The 12,499-nt window shown below is 41.6% G+C and overlaps 1 protein-coding gene across 1 annotated transcript; it reads right to left on the reverse strand.

Annotated features, from left to right (window-relative positions):
• Nucleotides 1-662: 662 nt before the first annotated feature.
• fam169ab (family with sequence similarity 169 member Ab) lies at nt 663-8,118 on the reverse strand. Its single transcript, XM_030768003.1, has 12 exons — nt 7,984-8,118; nt 7,784-7,883; nt 7,451-7,536; nt 6,323-6,494; nt 5,196-5,375; nt 4,700-4,822; nt 4,457-4,542; nt 4,113-4,155; nt 3,805-3,919; nt 2,933-3,092; nt 2,563-2,778; nt 663-1,595 (listed from the first exon to the last, which is right to left on the reverse strand). Exons 1-12 carry the CDS (start codon nt 8,116-8,118, stop codon nt 663-665), a joined length of 2,349 nt encoding a protein of 782 aa, XP_030623863.1.
• Nucleotides 8,119-12,499: the final 4,381 nt, after the last annotated feature.

Consider the following 12,499-nt stretch of genomic DNA (forward strand, 5'->3'; position numbering starts at 1 on the left):
CCTTTCATTATTGCAACAAATTAAAACGGTGTCCAAATCAAACCTAAAAGAGATCCCATTTCCTTAGATAGTAGACTAACATGGTGATACACTAATGTGAAAGAAACAGTAATGTTTTGCTCATTTTCACCTACATCATACTTACATTTCGATACCTCAAATACTATAAATCAATCCAAGAACTCAACTCTGCAAATCAACGCGTCAACCTAAAGCTCTAGTTGGATAAGATAGTAAAAACAATGATAAAAATCTCGGCTTGAAATCTTATCTAATATTGCCTTACTGAATGTGAACAGCGATGCATATGAAACATTCATATACAAAATACAAACTTTGTTTTTTGTTTTCCAACTTTTTTTTTTCTTTTTTTTTTTTAAATTTAGGTAGTAAAACACAGTTAACAAAAATCGAAGTCAAACTCACAAAAACTAAAAGTTCCCACTGATAAACATTAACGTTATAAACCCTGACCCCTGTAGAAAACAATTCTGCAGTCTCCTAACCGTGTTTGTATGTTAGGGAGTATGTGGTAGAATGAGAAAAAAAAACAGGGGGTGCCAAAACTGAATGGAAATACATGTGCTTCTAAAGGTGATCTGTGGTGATAACGTTTCAATGGGTGGTAGAGACTGTGTGTTTGTATAAAGATGTGCACATGCTCAGTTTTTGCTGCGTCGTTTGTTCTTGCGTCTGGGTGTGGACTGGATCACTTTGGTCTTCCTTCTCAGCACTCGCCTGTCAATCACCGGTGGCTCCTCGTCTTCCTCGTCGACGGAGCTCTTCTCGCCAGCCTCCTCTTCCTCCTCTGTCGTAACCTTCTCTTCCTCTGTGCTCGTGACTTTCTCTTCCTCCTCTCCCGTGGTCAGTTCTTTTTCTTCTTCCTCTTCTACTTCCTCCACTTCCTCTATTACTACCGCTCGACTCAGTCTCTTCGATTTCCGTTTTGGCGTCGGCAGTACGGTCTTGGTCCTGCCTCTGAGAACTCGCGTTTCAGAGGGGGTCTCGGAAACTTCGTCGGAGCTTCTCCCGTCACCCTCGCCTCTTTCCTCATCTTCGGTTGTGGTGGCATTCTCCTCCTCACCTTCCTGTGCTTCCTCCTCCTCTAACTCCCCCTCTTTAGATGGCTCCTCATTCACAACCGCTTCCTCTTCACCTCCTTCTGTCTTTTCATCTTCTTTGTCCTGATCTGTAGCAGCTGGTTGATTTTCCTCTCCTTCAGGTGGCTGGTAGGAAACATCTGTTACTCCTACAGAGACTACACAGGGCTCTTCGGTCTCCATCGCTTCGTCGTCTCCCTCTCCTTCCTCCTCAGTTCCTTCTGTGGCACTAGCAGAGGCCTCCTCTGGGGAGGCTGGCTCCAGAGGTGCCAGCTCATCCACTGCCTCCTCATTCTCCTGACCAGGCTGGGGATCCTCAGCTGAGGCGTGGTCGTCTGGGAGAGCCTGGGCCTCTGGAGATGGTTCCTCCACAGCGGAAGGCAGCCCCTCCTCTTCTGTCCCTGGAGCTGCTTCTTCCTCTGGTTTCTCCTCAGCCACGTCTTCCTGAACTTCTGCCACCGGTTCTTCAGGCTCTGCTGGTGTGTCTACAGTTTCCTGCAAAGGAAAGAACGACCAAAGGAATGTTAATGAGAGAAGCACTCACAACAGTTCTAAGTGAAAAGGGTTTTTTTCCCATGTGTTTGAATGTTCGTCTTTACATGTGAAAAACTGATTCTGTTATAGTAGAATTTCTTACAATTCCTTACAATTCTGGCATTGCAGAACACCATTAAAATGAGCACTGTACACAAATTCTTGCAGTCAATGCAGCTTCAACAAATATGAAGCCATTAGGTGCTGAAAACCTGGTCCCTAGAAAACATCTGCTCTGGTGCCCAAGGGATATATTAAAGCGCAGACACTGATGGCCGATACTGGCCTAGCATCGATAACTGGTGCTGTTGAAATTTCTATCATTGATTTCTTGTGATTATTGTCAGGATTCAAAATACATAGTTCTTTCATCAGAGGGCACTCTAAATTCACACAAAAACAGTGGGGTGAAGGTATAAGGTTACTTAACATGGCCATCTGAACTTGCTAAGAGGTCAATAATTGGCTTGTAAATTAGTTACATGCAGGACTTGGAAGCTGATGTAAAAACTGGCCAGGTCAATAAACATGGCACTGGAAGTCTTAGCCAACACATACCACTTTAGTGTGTTTCTGTGACTGAATGCTGTGAAACACTAAACTGTAAAGATAAGCTGGAAGCCATTAAATGTTCCAATACGCAACATATAAAGCTTACTCCAGAAATGTAAATGCCATGTGTTTTCATATATTTTCAGGTTGCAACATTTCTATTGAAAGACACAAATGAATTGGCAGTCTGCTCTGCATTAACTGGTATTAATATCAGTCTAAAAAACTGAATATGATTTGGGTCTTAGGCCCGTCAACACATCAGCCCTCCGCACATTCCAGAGACAGACAGTAATAAATATAACAATCTAAATATGCCACTTTTACATTCCATGACTTAAAGCTATTAAAGCCAAATAATCACAGGATGGTTCACCTTATCGACTGAGGTCTCCTGGGCTGCTTCTTCCTCCTCAGCCCCCTCCATCTCTTCCTCTTCCTCCGCGGTGCCGTTCTGAAGAACGGGTGTGGGCTCCTGAGGGACCTCCTCAGTCTCTTGCTCCTCCTCCTCTTGTGCAATCTCTGCAACTGCTGTCTCCTCCTGCATCTCCTCCCTCTCCACGCTCATGGTCCCATTCACCTCCACAATGTCCTGCTCAAAAGAAAAAAGTAGCCAGTTAGGGGATTTCCGCGTGCAGCGTTGACTTCAACCAACTTATTTTCACGTAATTCAGGCTCCACCCAGATTCATTTTGTGGAAGGGGGCGTCGGGCAGATGACTAACACAGAGGCCAAACTGCTCTTACCAATTTATTAATATCCTTGTCTTCTTCTGGAACCTCAGCTGACTCTGCATCAAGTGGGGTCGATTCCTCCTCTTCCTCTTCCCCTTCCTCATTTTCCCTCGTTTCATTAGCCTCTGATGTCACAGCAACAGGCTCCGCCTCAGCCGTAGGCTCCTCCATTCTGATAACACATTAACACATACATACTGAATGATGGTTTACAACGCAGGTGAGAGTCCAGAACACAGTTTAGATGAAATTGTTCCAGCCAGGTTCATAAACATTTCATAAAGTCATAAACTTTAACATGATATTAGGGAGTGGTTTGATGGTTGTTTTTTTTTAATGGAACCAGAGAATAAATTTCCTGGCGTGAGAGTGAGGTTGGACTATGAGGTAGGAAAGTGGAAACCATAAATCCAGCCCTTTGGTTAAAAACATGTTCCTTAATACCTGTTCAAGGAGGTAGGCCAGCGGTCAGTGAGCTCGCGGTCAACAGCCCTTACACATGCACAAACGGAGTAATCTAAGAATCATATGCAATGTCTGTCCAACTTTCTGCCTGCACTGCTCTAGTAAAAAACCTTGTCAACAGCACGGGTTCCAGCTAACACTCACTATTTGCATGTTCATCATTCATCATTTTGCATACTCAAAAATAGCAACTACTATTCTTCCCTTTTAGTCATGAATGCAAAGATGTTTTGTCATAGCATCCTGCTTATCCTCGCAAGAACAAAGCAGCCTTTCATTTAATATGTAGCACGCTGCCTTGTTTTTTGTTTGTTTGTTTTTTATGATTTCAAACATGAGCCTCCTCAGTTTTGTTAGTTAAACTAAAAAAAAGGGGGGAAAAAAATGAACATCTCCGATACGAAAGGTGTTGGAGAGACCTGTTGATTTTCTCAGGTTGGCTCTCTTCCGCTGTCTCCTCTGTTTCCTCTCTCACACGTTTCCTTTTGTGCTCGCTGCTCCGCGTACGCGTGGATATCGGCGTGTCATCCATCGCTACGAAAAGAGAGGGTAGAAAAGAGAGCAACATGAAACAGACAGACTGAAACATGCTGTCAAACCTTCTGCCTCCGATAACACCACCCACTCCCATGACTTTTTCTCTATTCAGCTCATTTAAAGATCATCACGATGTACTATAGACATCGTTTAAGAGAATGTTTACCCTTTTGACATTTACAGTACATACCTTCTGCTACTTTGAGGTGCTTATTAATCACAACTACGTCCTCCTGGCAAAGAAAACAGAAAGGACGGTAAGAACGAAATCTGACATTTGTCAGCAACACTTAACGGTCTAAGCATTTTATTCATTTTAATGTTACTGTGCAATCCTTATTCAATGTGAAGACGATTTACAGAAGACAAAAAAAAAAACATGAAACTCTAGAGATCACGACAGTTCCAGAAAAATACATGTATTGAGATGGAAGAGGGGGAGGAGAGAAGATGATGGAAATAGAGGGATAGTGACTAAGAGAAACGGAACAAAAAAAAAAAAAAAAAAAGAAAAACCAGTCTCTTCTCACACACCGTAATGTCAAGGCAGTTCTCCTCCTCCATCTCCTTCTCCATCGCCCGTCCGCCCTCGCTCTCCTCCGTCCGCGAATGCCGATTGACTTTATGAGAATCGGCAGAACAATAAATCAATTATAGTCATGTGAATGTGAGGGGATCGGCTGACTGCACCACAACGCCACCGTGTCCAATGTGCTCCCAGTCAATCTGAGCCACTCCAATTTTATTTCAACACACAAACCCAGCCGCGCCACCTACCTCTGAAGGCCACCGAGCTCAGTTTACTGGCCACGTTACATCTCTGATAGGGCCCACCGACGCTCTCCACCTCCCACAGCAAGTCCACGTCAGCCGGGTATGTGTTCAGGTACTGACGACACACTGCGTGAGATTACGGAAGCAGGAAGACGGTCAGAAATAAGTGGAAGCTGAAAAACTACGCTCTATCTTTCCTCCATCTTTGGAAAGTAAATCCTCGGTACAAAATTTCTGGTACTCTCGACAGAACCTCTCAATCACCGGTGCTCTCAACACAAAAAAAATGACCAAACAAAAACAAAAAAAAGACATAGACATGGACACAAACATCCAGTTGAACTATTACAGAAAACTGGTATGAATGCGGCTCCACTGAATTCTTGTATAGTGAGACTAATGAAAGACTCAGTGCTGCCAACCTGACACTGGCCTTCTTATTAAGTCTGACTCCTCAGCAAAACTGCTGAATGATGGCCCAGCATGCCTGGGTTCTTACCTCCATACATGGCCTGTGAAAGAGGGTATTTAAGACCGAGTTCATCGTCTTTGAAACTGTCTACAAAGTCCTCCAGGATCTGGAGGCCATGGCTGTTTCCACGGTGACTCTTCCTCACAAATATAGAGTCCATGACAGGAAGCTGGTAGCACTGGCTCACAAAGTTATTGCACAAGCTACCTGACAAGGGAGGAAAACAAAGGGCATAAACTCAACGTTCTCTTAGTTATATATATATATATATATATAAGAACTCAACTCTATGACAGTCAACTCTGATGAGGTGTCTGTCAAGTGGGCACAATTAAGTAGAAGATTAAAAAGTGATCAAGTATAAAGAATGACAGTTCTCCTCTATGGTTTTCACTCAAATCTAGAGGAATGCACACCTGAAAAAGAGGCTAGAGCATTTGAAAAGGGAGAATGTTGAAAAAATTCCAGCCTAAAAGTCTGAAAATAGGAAATATCATAGAGGTAGATCGAACACCACACCTCCCTGTTCTTATCAGTGTGCTGAAAGACTTGGCCATTGTTCACTTTCAAAATGCTATGAAATGTACTTTAGCCTTCAGAGAGATAAACTGGTATTCATTTAGTATTCAGTTTTTATTAGAACCACATTGTGACTCAAAGGTTTCCAGATATTGTTTTTCCCCTATTTTTTCCTCTCTGTGAATGTGATTTGAAAGCAGATACATCACTGCAAGTTGGTTTGCTTTTGAGAGATGCTTCTTTTAATCCAATTCTCTTTATGAGATGTAATGACATCTGCAGACAAATGCATTACAAAGAAGAACTAAATCAGCCATTGGCTAAGGTCTGTGCTTTACAAGCAACTGTAAAGCCCCATTTAGTCACAGGACATGGGTGTTCTTATCTACGGAGTTAACCAAAAAGATGCTGTGCAAGAAACAATGAAAAAGATCAGTGGGAATGATCTTGTAATAATACATCACAGAGGCTCTGAAGTCACTCTGTAATATTTAACTTTTATGTGAATATGACAGTAACTGATGCTGTTAATCAAATTTCAACCTCATCAAGTTTGGACTCAATCTGATTTCTGTTGACTAGTTGGAATCACACACACACATGTCTATTGCTAAACAGTGTGTGGGGAGACTGACCTTTAGGCTTGACTGAGTAGAAACCTACAGCCTCGCCGTTCTTCCAGAGGATTTTGGCATAATCGTTTGAACCATGGCACAGGAACGGAACCTCGGTTGAGCTCATCTCCATGGTGCGGTAAATAATGCGGTTCAGAACATAAAGGACAACCCTCTCACCAAGAGACTCCACCTAACAGATGGAAACAGCAAAAAATAAATAAATCAATAGCTCAAACAAACCCAAACTACGAGATGGTTGTTCTATGCCACAGCATTCAGATGTTTCTGAATACACCAGTTAAAATGCATTACATCAACACAATGCAAACAAGCAGACGGACATATCTCATGTGGTTTTAGTAAACAAAATGCTGGACATTTGGGATTAAGAAGAAGACATCCTGATGTGACCCCTCCTATTTGACCTGTTTCACATTCCTCCTCCTGAACAGTCTTTATTATTCTTAGCTTTGACAGGAATCTCTCTGCGTGTGTTAAGACTTTCAGGGCTGCGGTCCAGAAAGTTATGAAAAACACAGGGTTCTGATGAGCAGCCTAGCCAAGACAAATGCAGTGTTTCTACTGTCCACTGATCATGCTTTCCCAACTATTCAACCCACACTGTCACTCCCTCTCTCTCTCTCTCTCTCTCTCTCTCTCTCTCACCCACAAACATCCTCACACATCAATGCAAAAAAAATATATAAAATTTTAAATGCTGAAATGTGCAGAAGGCCAAGTTAACCTTCAGAGAAAAAAAAGAATATATGTGTGTGTGTGTGTGTGTTATTATGTGTAATCTACTTTTACAAGAGCTTGGCAAACCAAGGAAACAATAAAAAAATCATGGATTACATTACAGCTGGCATTTTATTAGGAACAAAGTCTGGCACGTTTCCATTTCCCTATTTTCACACATGACCTCTTTTTCTTTCCTTTTCTTTTTCCCCCTCATAAACATTTTCCTGTTATTATGTATTCTGGGTCCGAGTGGCTAAAATATCTACTTTTTTAAAACTATTTTTCGGGGGGTTGGATGGAAGGTATTTCTTGTCTTCAATGAAAAAGAAGAAAAACAAACAGACTAAAGAACTGGCAAATGGATTTCATGCTTTGTATTAAACACAAGGTTATCTGGTATATTACCTTTATGAGGCCCTTTCTGGAAGGATCTCCAGTTTTGAGGATGTCCTCCACAGCCCACCACTGATCTGCCAAGAACAATGCCACAGCTAAACAGAAAGAGAGAGAGGACAGAAGAGAAGGGAAGGAAGAGAGAGGTGAGAGAACGATAGAGGAAGAGGGAAAGAGAAGAAAGTGGTAGCGAAAAAATATGTAAAAAAAAAAATAATAATAATAATAATAACAACTCGAATGCAGGTCAAACATCAAATTCTATATTCCACACACTCTCCTTCAACAATAAGAAACTAAAACTTTCTTCTTGCAGACTGTAACTAAAGAGTAGAGGTTTGGTACCTGTGAACTGCTCTTCAGGTGCAAACAAAGCCAGCACTTTATGCTTAAGATCTGATCCGTACAGAGGGACGAAGCCAACGTTGCCCAAACTGATACGGATCTGTAACAAAACCAGAGAGGAAGAGGAAAAAAAATATTTTCATTGTATATTATTTCTAGAGACCTTGCAGTTAAATCGTGTGTGTGTGTGTGTGTTTTACCTTTCTTTTGCTGGGCAGTGTGAAATACTGAAGGGAGTCAGGGTTGCTGTAGAGAAGATCATTCATGTAGCTTTGGGCTGAACTGCCTAGAGCGTCATGACTCTCTGACACCAACAAATCCACCGGGAACTCCATCCCTACAATTTAAAAGTCACACATGAAACTTTTCATTCATCTGCTGTCAGTACAACTGAAATCACACATGACACCTTTCATTCATCTCATCTGCTGTCAGTATAACTGAAATCACAAGTTACACCTTTCATTCATCTGCTGTCAGTATAACTGAAATCACAAGTTACACCTTTCATTCATCTGCTGTCAGTATAACTGAAATCACAAGTTACACCTTTCATTCATCTGCTGTCAGTATAACTGAAATCACACATGACACCTTTCACTCATCTGCTATTAGTATAACTGATATCACACATTACAAAGTTCATATTTATTCAGAGTCCAATATCATTACACCCTTAATCACATCTCCTACTGTCTACATATGTGAAATTTAGAGCTGTACCCAACTCTTCTTAGAAAAAAAAACATAATGAAATGGAGCACATGTTTCCAAATAGAAACATATCAATTGAACAGAGTATGGTAGCTCCTTTCGACAAACTAAATTCAGTTAATATGACAGAAAAAAGTTTGTGACGAGAGGAAATGTAGAACCCAGACAGACCCTCCTTTAAACAGTCTGATATGGTTTGAACTTTATTGTTGCGATTATTATTATTAATTACTTTTATTAGTAGTAGTAGTAGTGGTCGTCGTAGTAGTAGTATTAGAACCTAGTGTTCATCCCTTTGGATTTGCCTTTTGTCTACAGCGACATAAAAAAGCCATAGCAATGATTACTAAAGCGCACACTTTTCTCATGTCCTACTTTATTCTGCTCGTACAAAATCCAATTAAAATTTGAAAGGAACATTAAAGTCAATCAGCGGTTTCATTTTTGTAGAATAAAAAGTTGTGTGTGGCATCTTAAAAACAAACAAACTATGACCGCCCTTTTTTTTTTTTTTTAAATCACCAGCTTATATAAGCCACAGATTTGGGTTCTTTTTTATCTCACAGAGACATCTATGTTATGACTTTAAACAAAAGGTCTCTCACATGAGCAAACATGGGTATTTTTGATTTAATATTCAAAATGGTTTTAAGGTCGCCCAGTGACGGACTGCAGTTATATAAATATAGACAGCAACGCTGCGTCTGAAAATATTTTTAGAGGGCATCCCTCTCCAGTCTGAAGAGCACAATCATCAGTTAAAAGAGAGAAGAAGAGGAGAACTCTGTTATATAAGAATTAAGTTGTGATGGGGCTGAATCCTGACGGGAAGATAGAGCTCATTTTTTTGTGAGCACCATCTGTTATTTACAAACCGTAGTGCACAAGAACAGCTGAACAGAGATCAAAGAGAGATTAACCACTTTGCCATTAAATGGGTGAGGGACATCAATAACCAAGTGATTAACATCCATGTTAAACCATTCAAGGAAGTGACAGATTAGTGTAGAACTACACTTCTGATTATGATAGACCTTACACGCACAAGTTAGTGGCTGTGGCCTTATATGTCTACATATGAAGACAACATTGAATTGACTTTTCACTGGCAGTTTAGAGGGAGAATATGCGTGCGCGATTACTGGAATCTTCTATGAACAGAGCCTATGAAACGCAACAAGAGTGTGTGTGTGTGTGTGTGTGTTTAAGTGAGCTTGTTATAGCAGTGAACCATAATGAGATGGTGGTAGTTCCCTAATGGGGGAGGTTTCATCTCATAAAAACTTTTAACACCCACAGTCTAATGAGAGACGGCCAGCTCCACCTTTACTGGCTCTAAACTTTCACAAACCTAAGGGGGGAAAAAAAGGCACATAAAACTGGAGGCTTCTTTTAGAGCTGAAATTAAGCCACTGCAGCATTTTCAGGGTGCACATGCACAGACAAACACACACACACTCTTTGGGAGATGGAACACACAATGCCTTCCCTATCCTGGACATTTGGCCCCAGTCCCAGCTCAGCTGTCCTGAGAGAATCCCAAACTGTCACAATCTGTCTGTGTCGCACTGCCAATCAGAGCGAGCACTGACTCTCTGTCTCTCTCTCTAAAACATGTACACGCACTCACAGACAGATGAGAGAGAGAGGGAGAGACCACAAACCATAAACTAGACAGTTAAGACAGCAAACGGTTTTAACAGAAACCAAGTAAACAATGCTTGAGGCACATTCATGAAGAGAGAGATAGGCATACACAGTCAGGGTGACCTTTAACACCTGAAAACAAAGACCACTTGACACACAGACATGTTACTTTCATTATGACAGCCACTCATCTCATTAAAGCTTCTTTAAGCAAAAGAAATTCTCTCTCTCTAGTCCAGCAGGAGTGTGCCATGCCCTTCAGTGAAAGCCTATTGAGTCAAGAGTGGACCCTCTGCTTCCAGAGAGATATGTGAACCTGTTATCATTCTGGCCTGCTTAATGACTACCTGACAACAAGAGAAATGATTTTTTTTTTCTGTGATCTTTGAAGAAGTGTGAGTTGTCATGTTGACTGACGCATGAGGTATGTCCTCTCCACACACAAAAAAAGTTTTCAGTGCAGCTGTTTGAGGGCGAGGGCAAAACTTCCAAAAAATTAAGGAACCTAAAGGCATGAATGTGCACACACTAGAAACAAGCTCAAACACACACATATAAAAACCTCTTTCACTCCAGCAGAAACAAACATGTTTACAACACACACACACACACACACACTAGCCTCTGGCCTCAACAACCCTACTGTTTGTCCCGCGCCTCTCCCTCAGTCACCCCCTATAGCCCCAACATTCCAGCCCTGGAATTCCAGGGTCTCATTTTAAGGGGGAAGTGTCTCAGCAGCAGGGGGGGATTGAAACCTCTTGTGGTGGACTCATCTGTCCTGGTAACATGCATGTACTCAGATTTAACACGGCTCCGAGCACACCATTCACTGGAAACATTTTACGAGAGAATCCGCAGGCAAGAAACTGCTATGTGACTCCACTATAGTCAATAACTTCTAATTCAGTTTATGTTGTGATAATCAATGCTGTTTTTAGCCAAGTGAAACCAACAAAGAATTACTTTGAAAGTAGGCCGCGTGCGCTGATTTTGAATCACGTTAAGACGCTCGTACAAACAAATTTACTCTTTATCCTCCTCTGGCAAACAGATTACAAGCTAATGTTTGCTTTAAGACATGTTAGCCATTTTGTCACTCCATCTTACATATAATCTACCCAAGTAAAGCCAGATTAATGTGGATATGTTTGGGGGTTTTTTTCTCCAAAGTGTAGACAAATCCTCTCAATCAGCAGACTTAGATTCAACTTCAAACTCGGCACAGTGAAAAAAGAATTTATGTTACATAAGAGGCATCTATACGAAGGGCCGGAAACACAAAGCACATACTGGGCCCCTGCCTTCCACGCACGGAATGTATAGAATGTGCTCTGTCACTGATGGAAAGATATGCACACAGAGAAAGGCTCTGTCTCATTTACACACACACACACACACACACACACACACATACATACATACATACATATACACACACACACACACACACACACACACACACACAAACTAGAACAAACCAGTAATACCCAGGACATATCAACAGGCAAGGTAAACACACACACACACAGTGAGAGAGCCAATAAAATAACCTCGTTCGTACAATAGCCTCTGCTATTCTTATTTACTCACAAACAGCCTGTCATTCACATCATATAAGTGCTACAAGATTCCATCAGAGCTTCACCACTTTGACGGCCTCTCCCTCACCTATGAGAATGTATTGACCACTGGAACCGCATCCTGGTGGAGTAAACACAAACTCACCACGCTGGTCCCATTTCGGCTCTCTTGCTGAGCTTGGATCTATAGCAACTGTAGTCAGTTCTATTTTAACCAACCTGTAGTTTCAAGTGCAAGGCTTTCTTTTAACTGTATTAGCAAAACAAAGCTTGCCATTTGGGACAGAGTAGAAATTAACCCCACTATATGAACACCTTTCCCTCAGGCATTTGCCACACCTTAGTCGCACACAAAGCCACTGTTGTTTGATACTGCATCTTTAGTAAGTCTAAACTTACATTAACACATGAACATGTGCATATTATCAAACCACATTTGCATGGAGCTAGTCAGAAAGAGAGATTTGGAGGAGGCATTCACACTCTGTTCTCCTGTCTCTCTCATTCAGGCTCAGTCATCAAAATAGAACTACGCAATTTATTAACTCAAGCGTTTAGATTGCAACTGACACCACTGTGCATTTAAAACCTGGATTAAACAGCGCACAGGCGCACAGTTCACTTGTAACCGAGCTAATCACCTTTAAACGCATGATGGTGGGGGAGGAGCATGTGTGTTTGTGTATAATGTCACGTAGGGTTCCATTCCCAGTGCCTCTAGGAACTTAGGAAAGTAACTGATAGGTTTTCACAGGCCAGGAGGTCAACAGCA

This window comes from Chanos chanos, chromosome 3, assembly GCF_902362185.1.
Source record: "Chanos chanos chromosome 3, fChaCha1.1, whole genome shotgun sequence".
Lineage (NCBI taxonomy): Eukaryota > Metazoa > Chordata > Actinopteri > Gonorynchiformes > Chanidae > Chanos > Chanos chanos.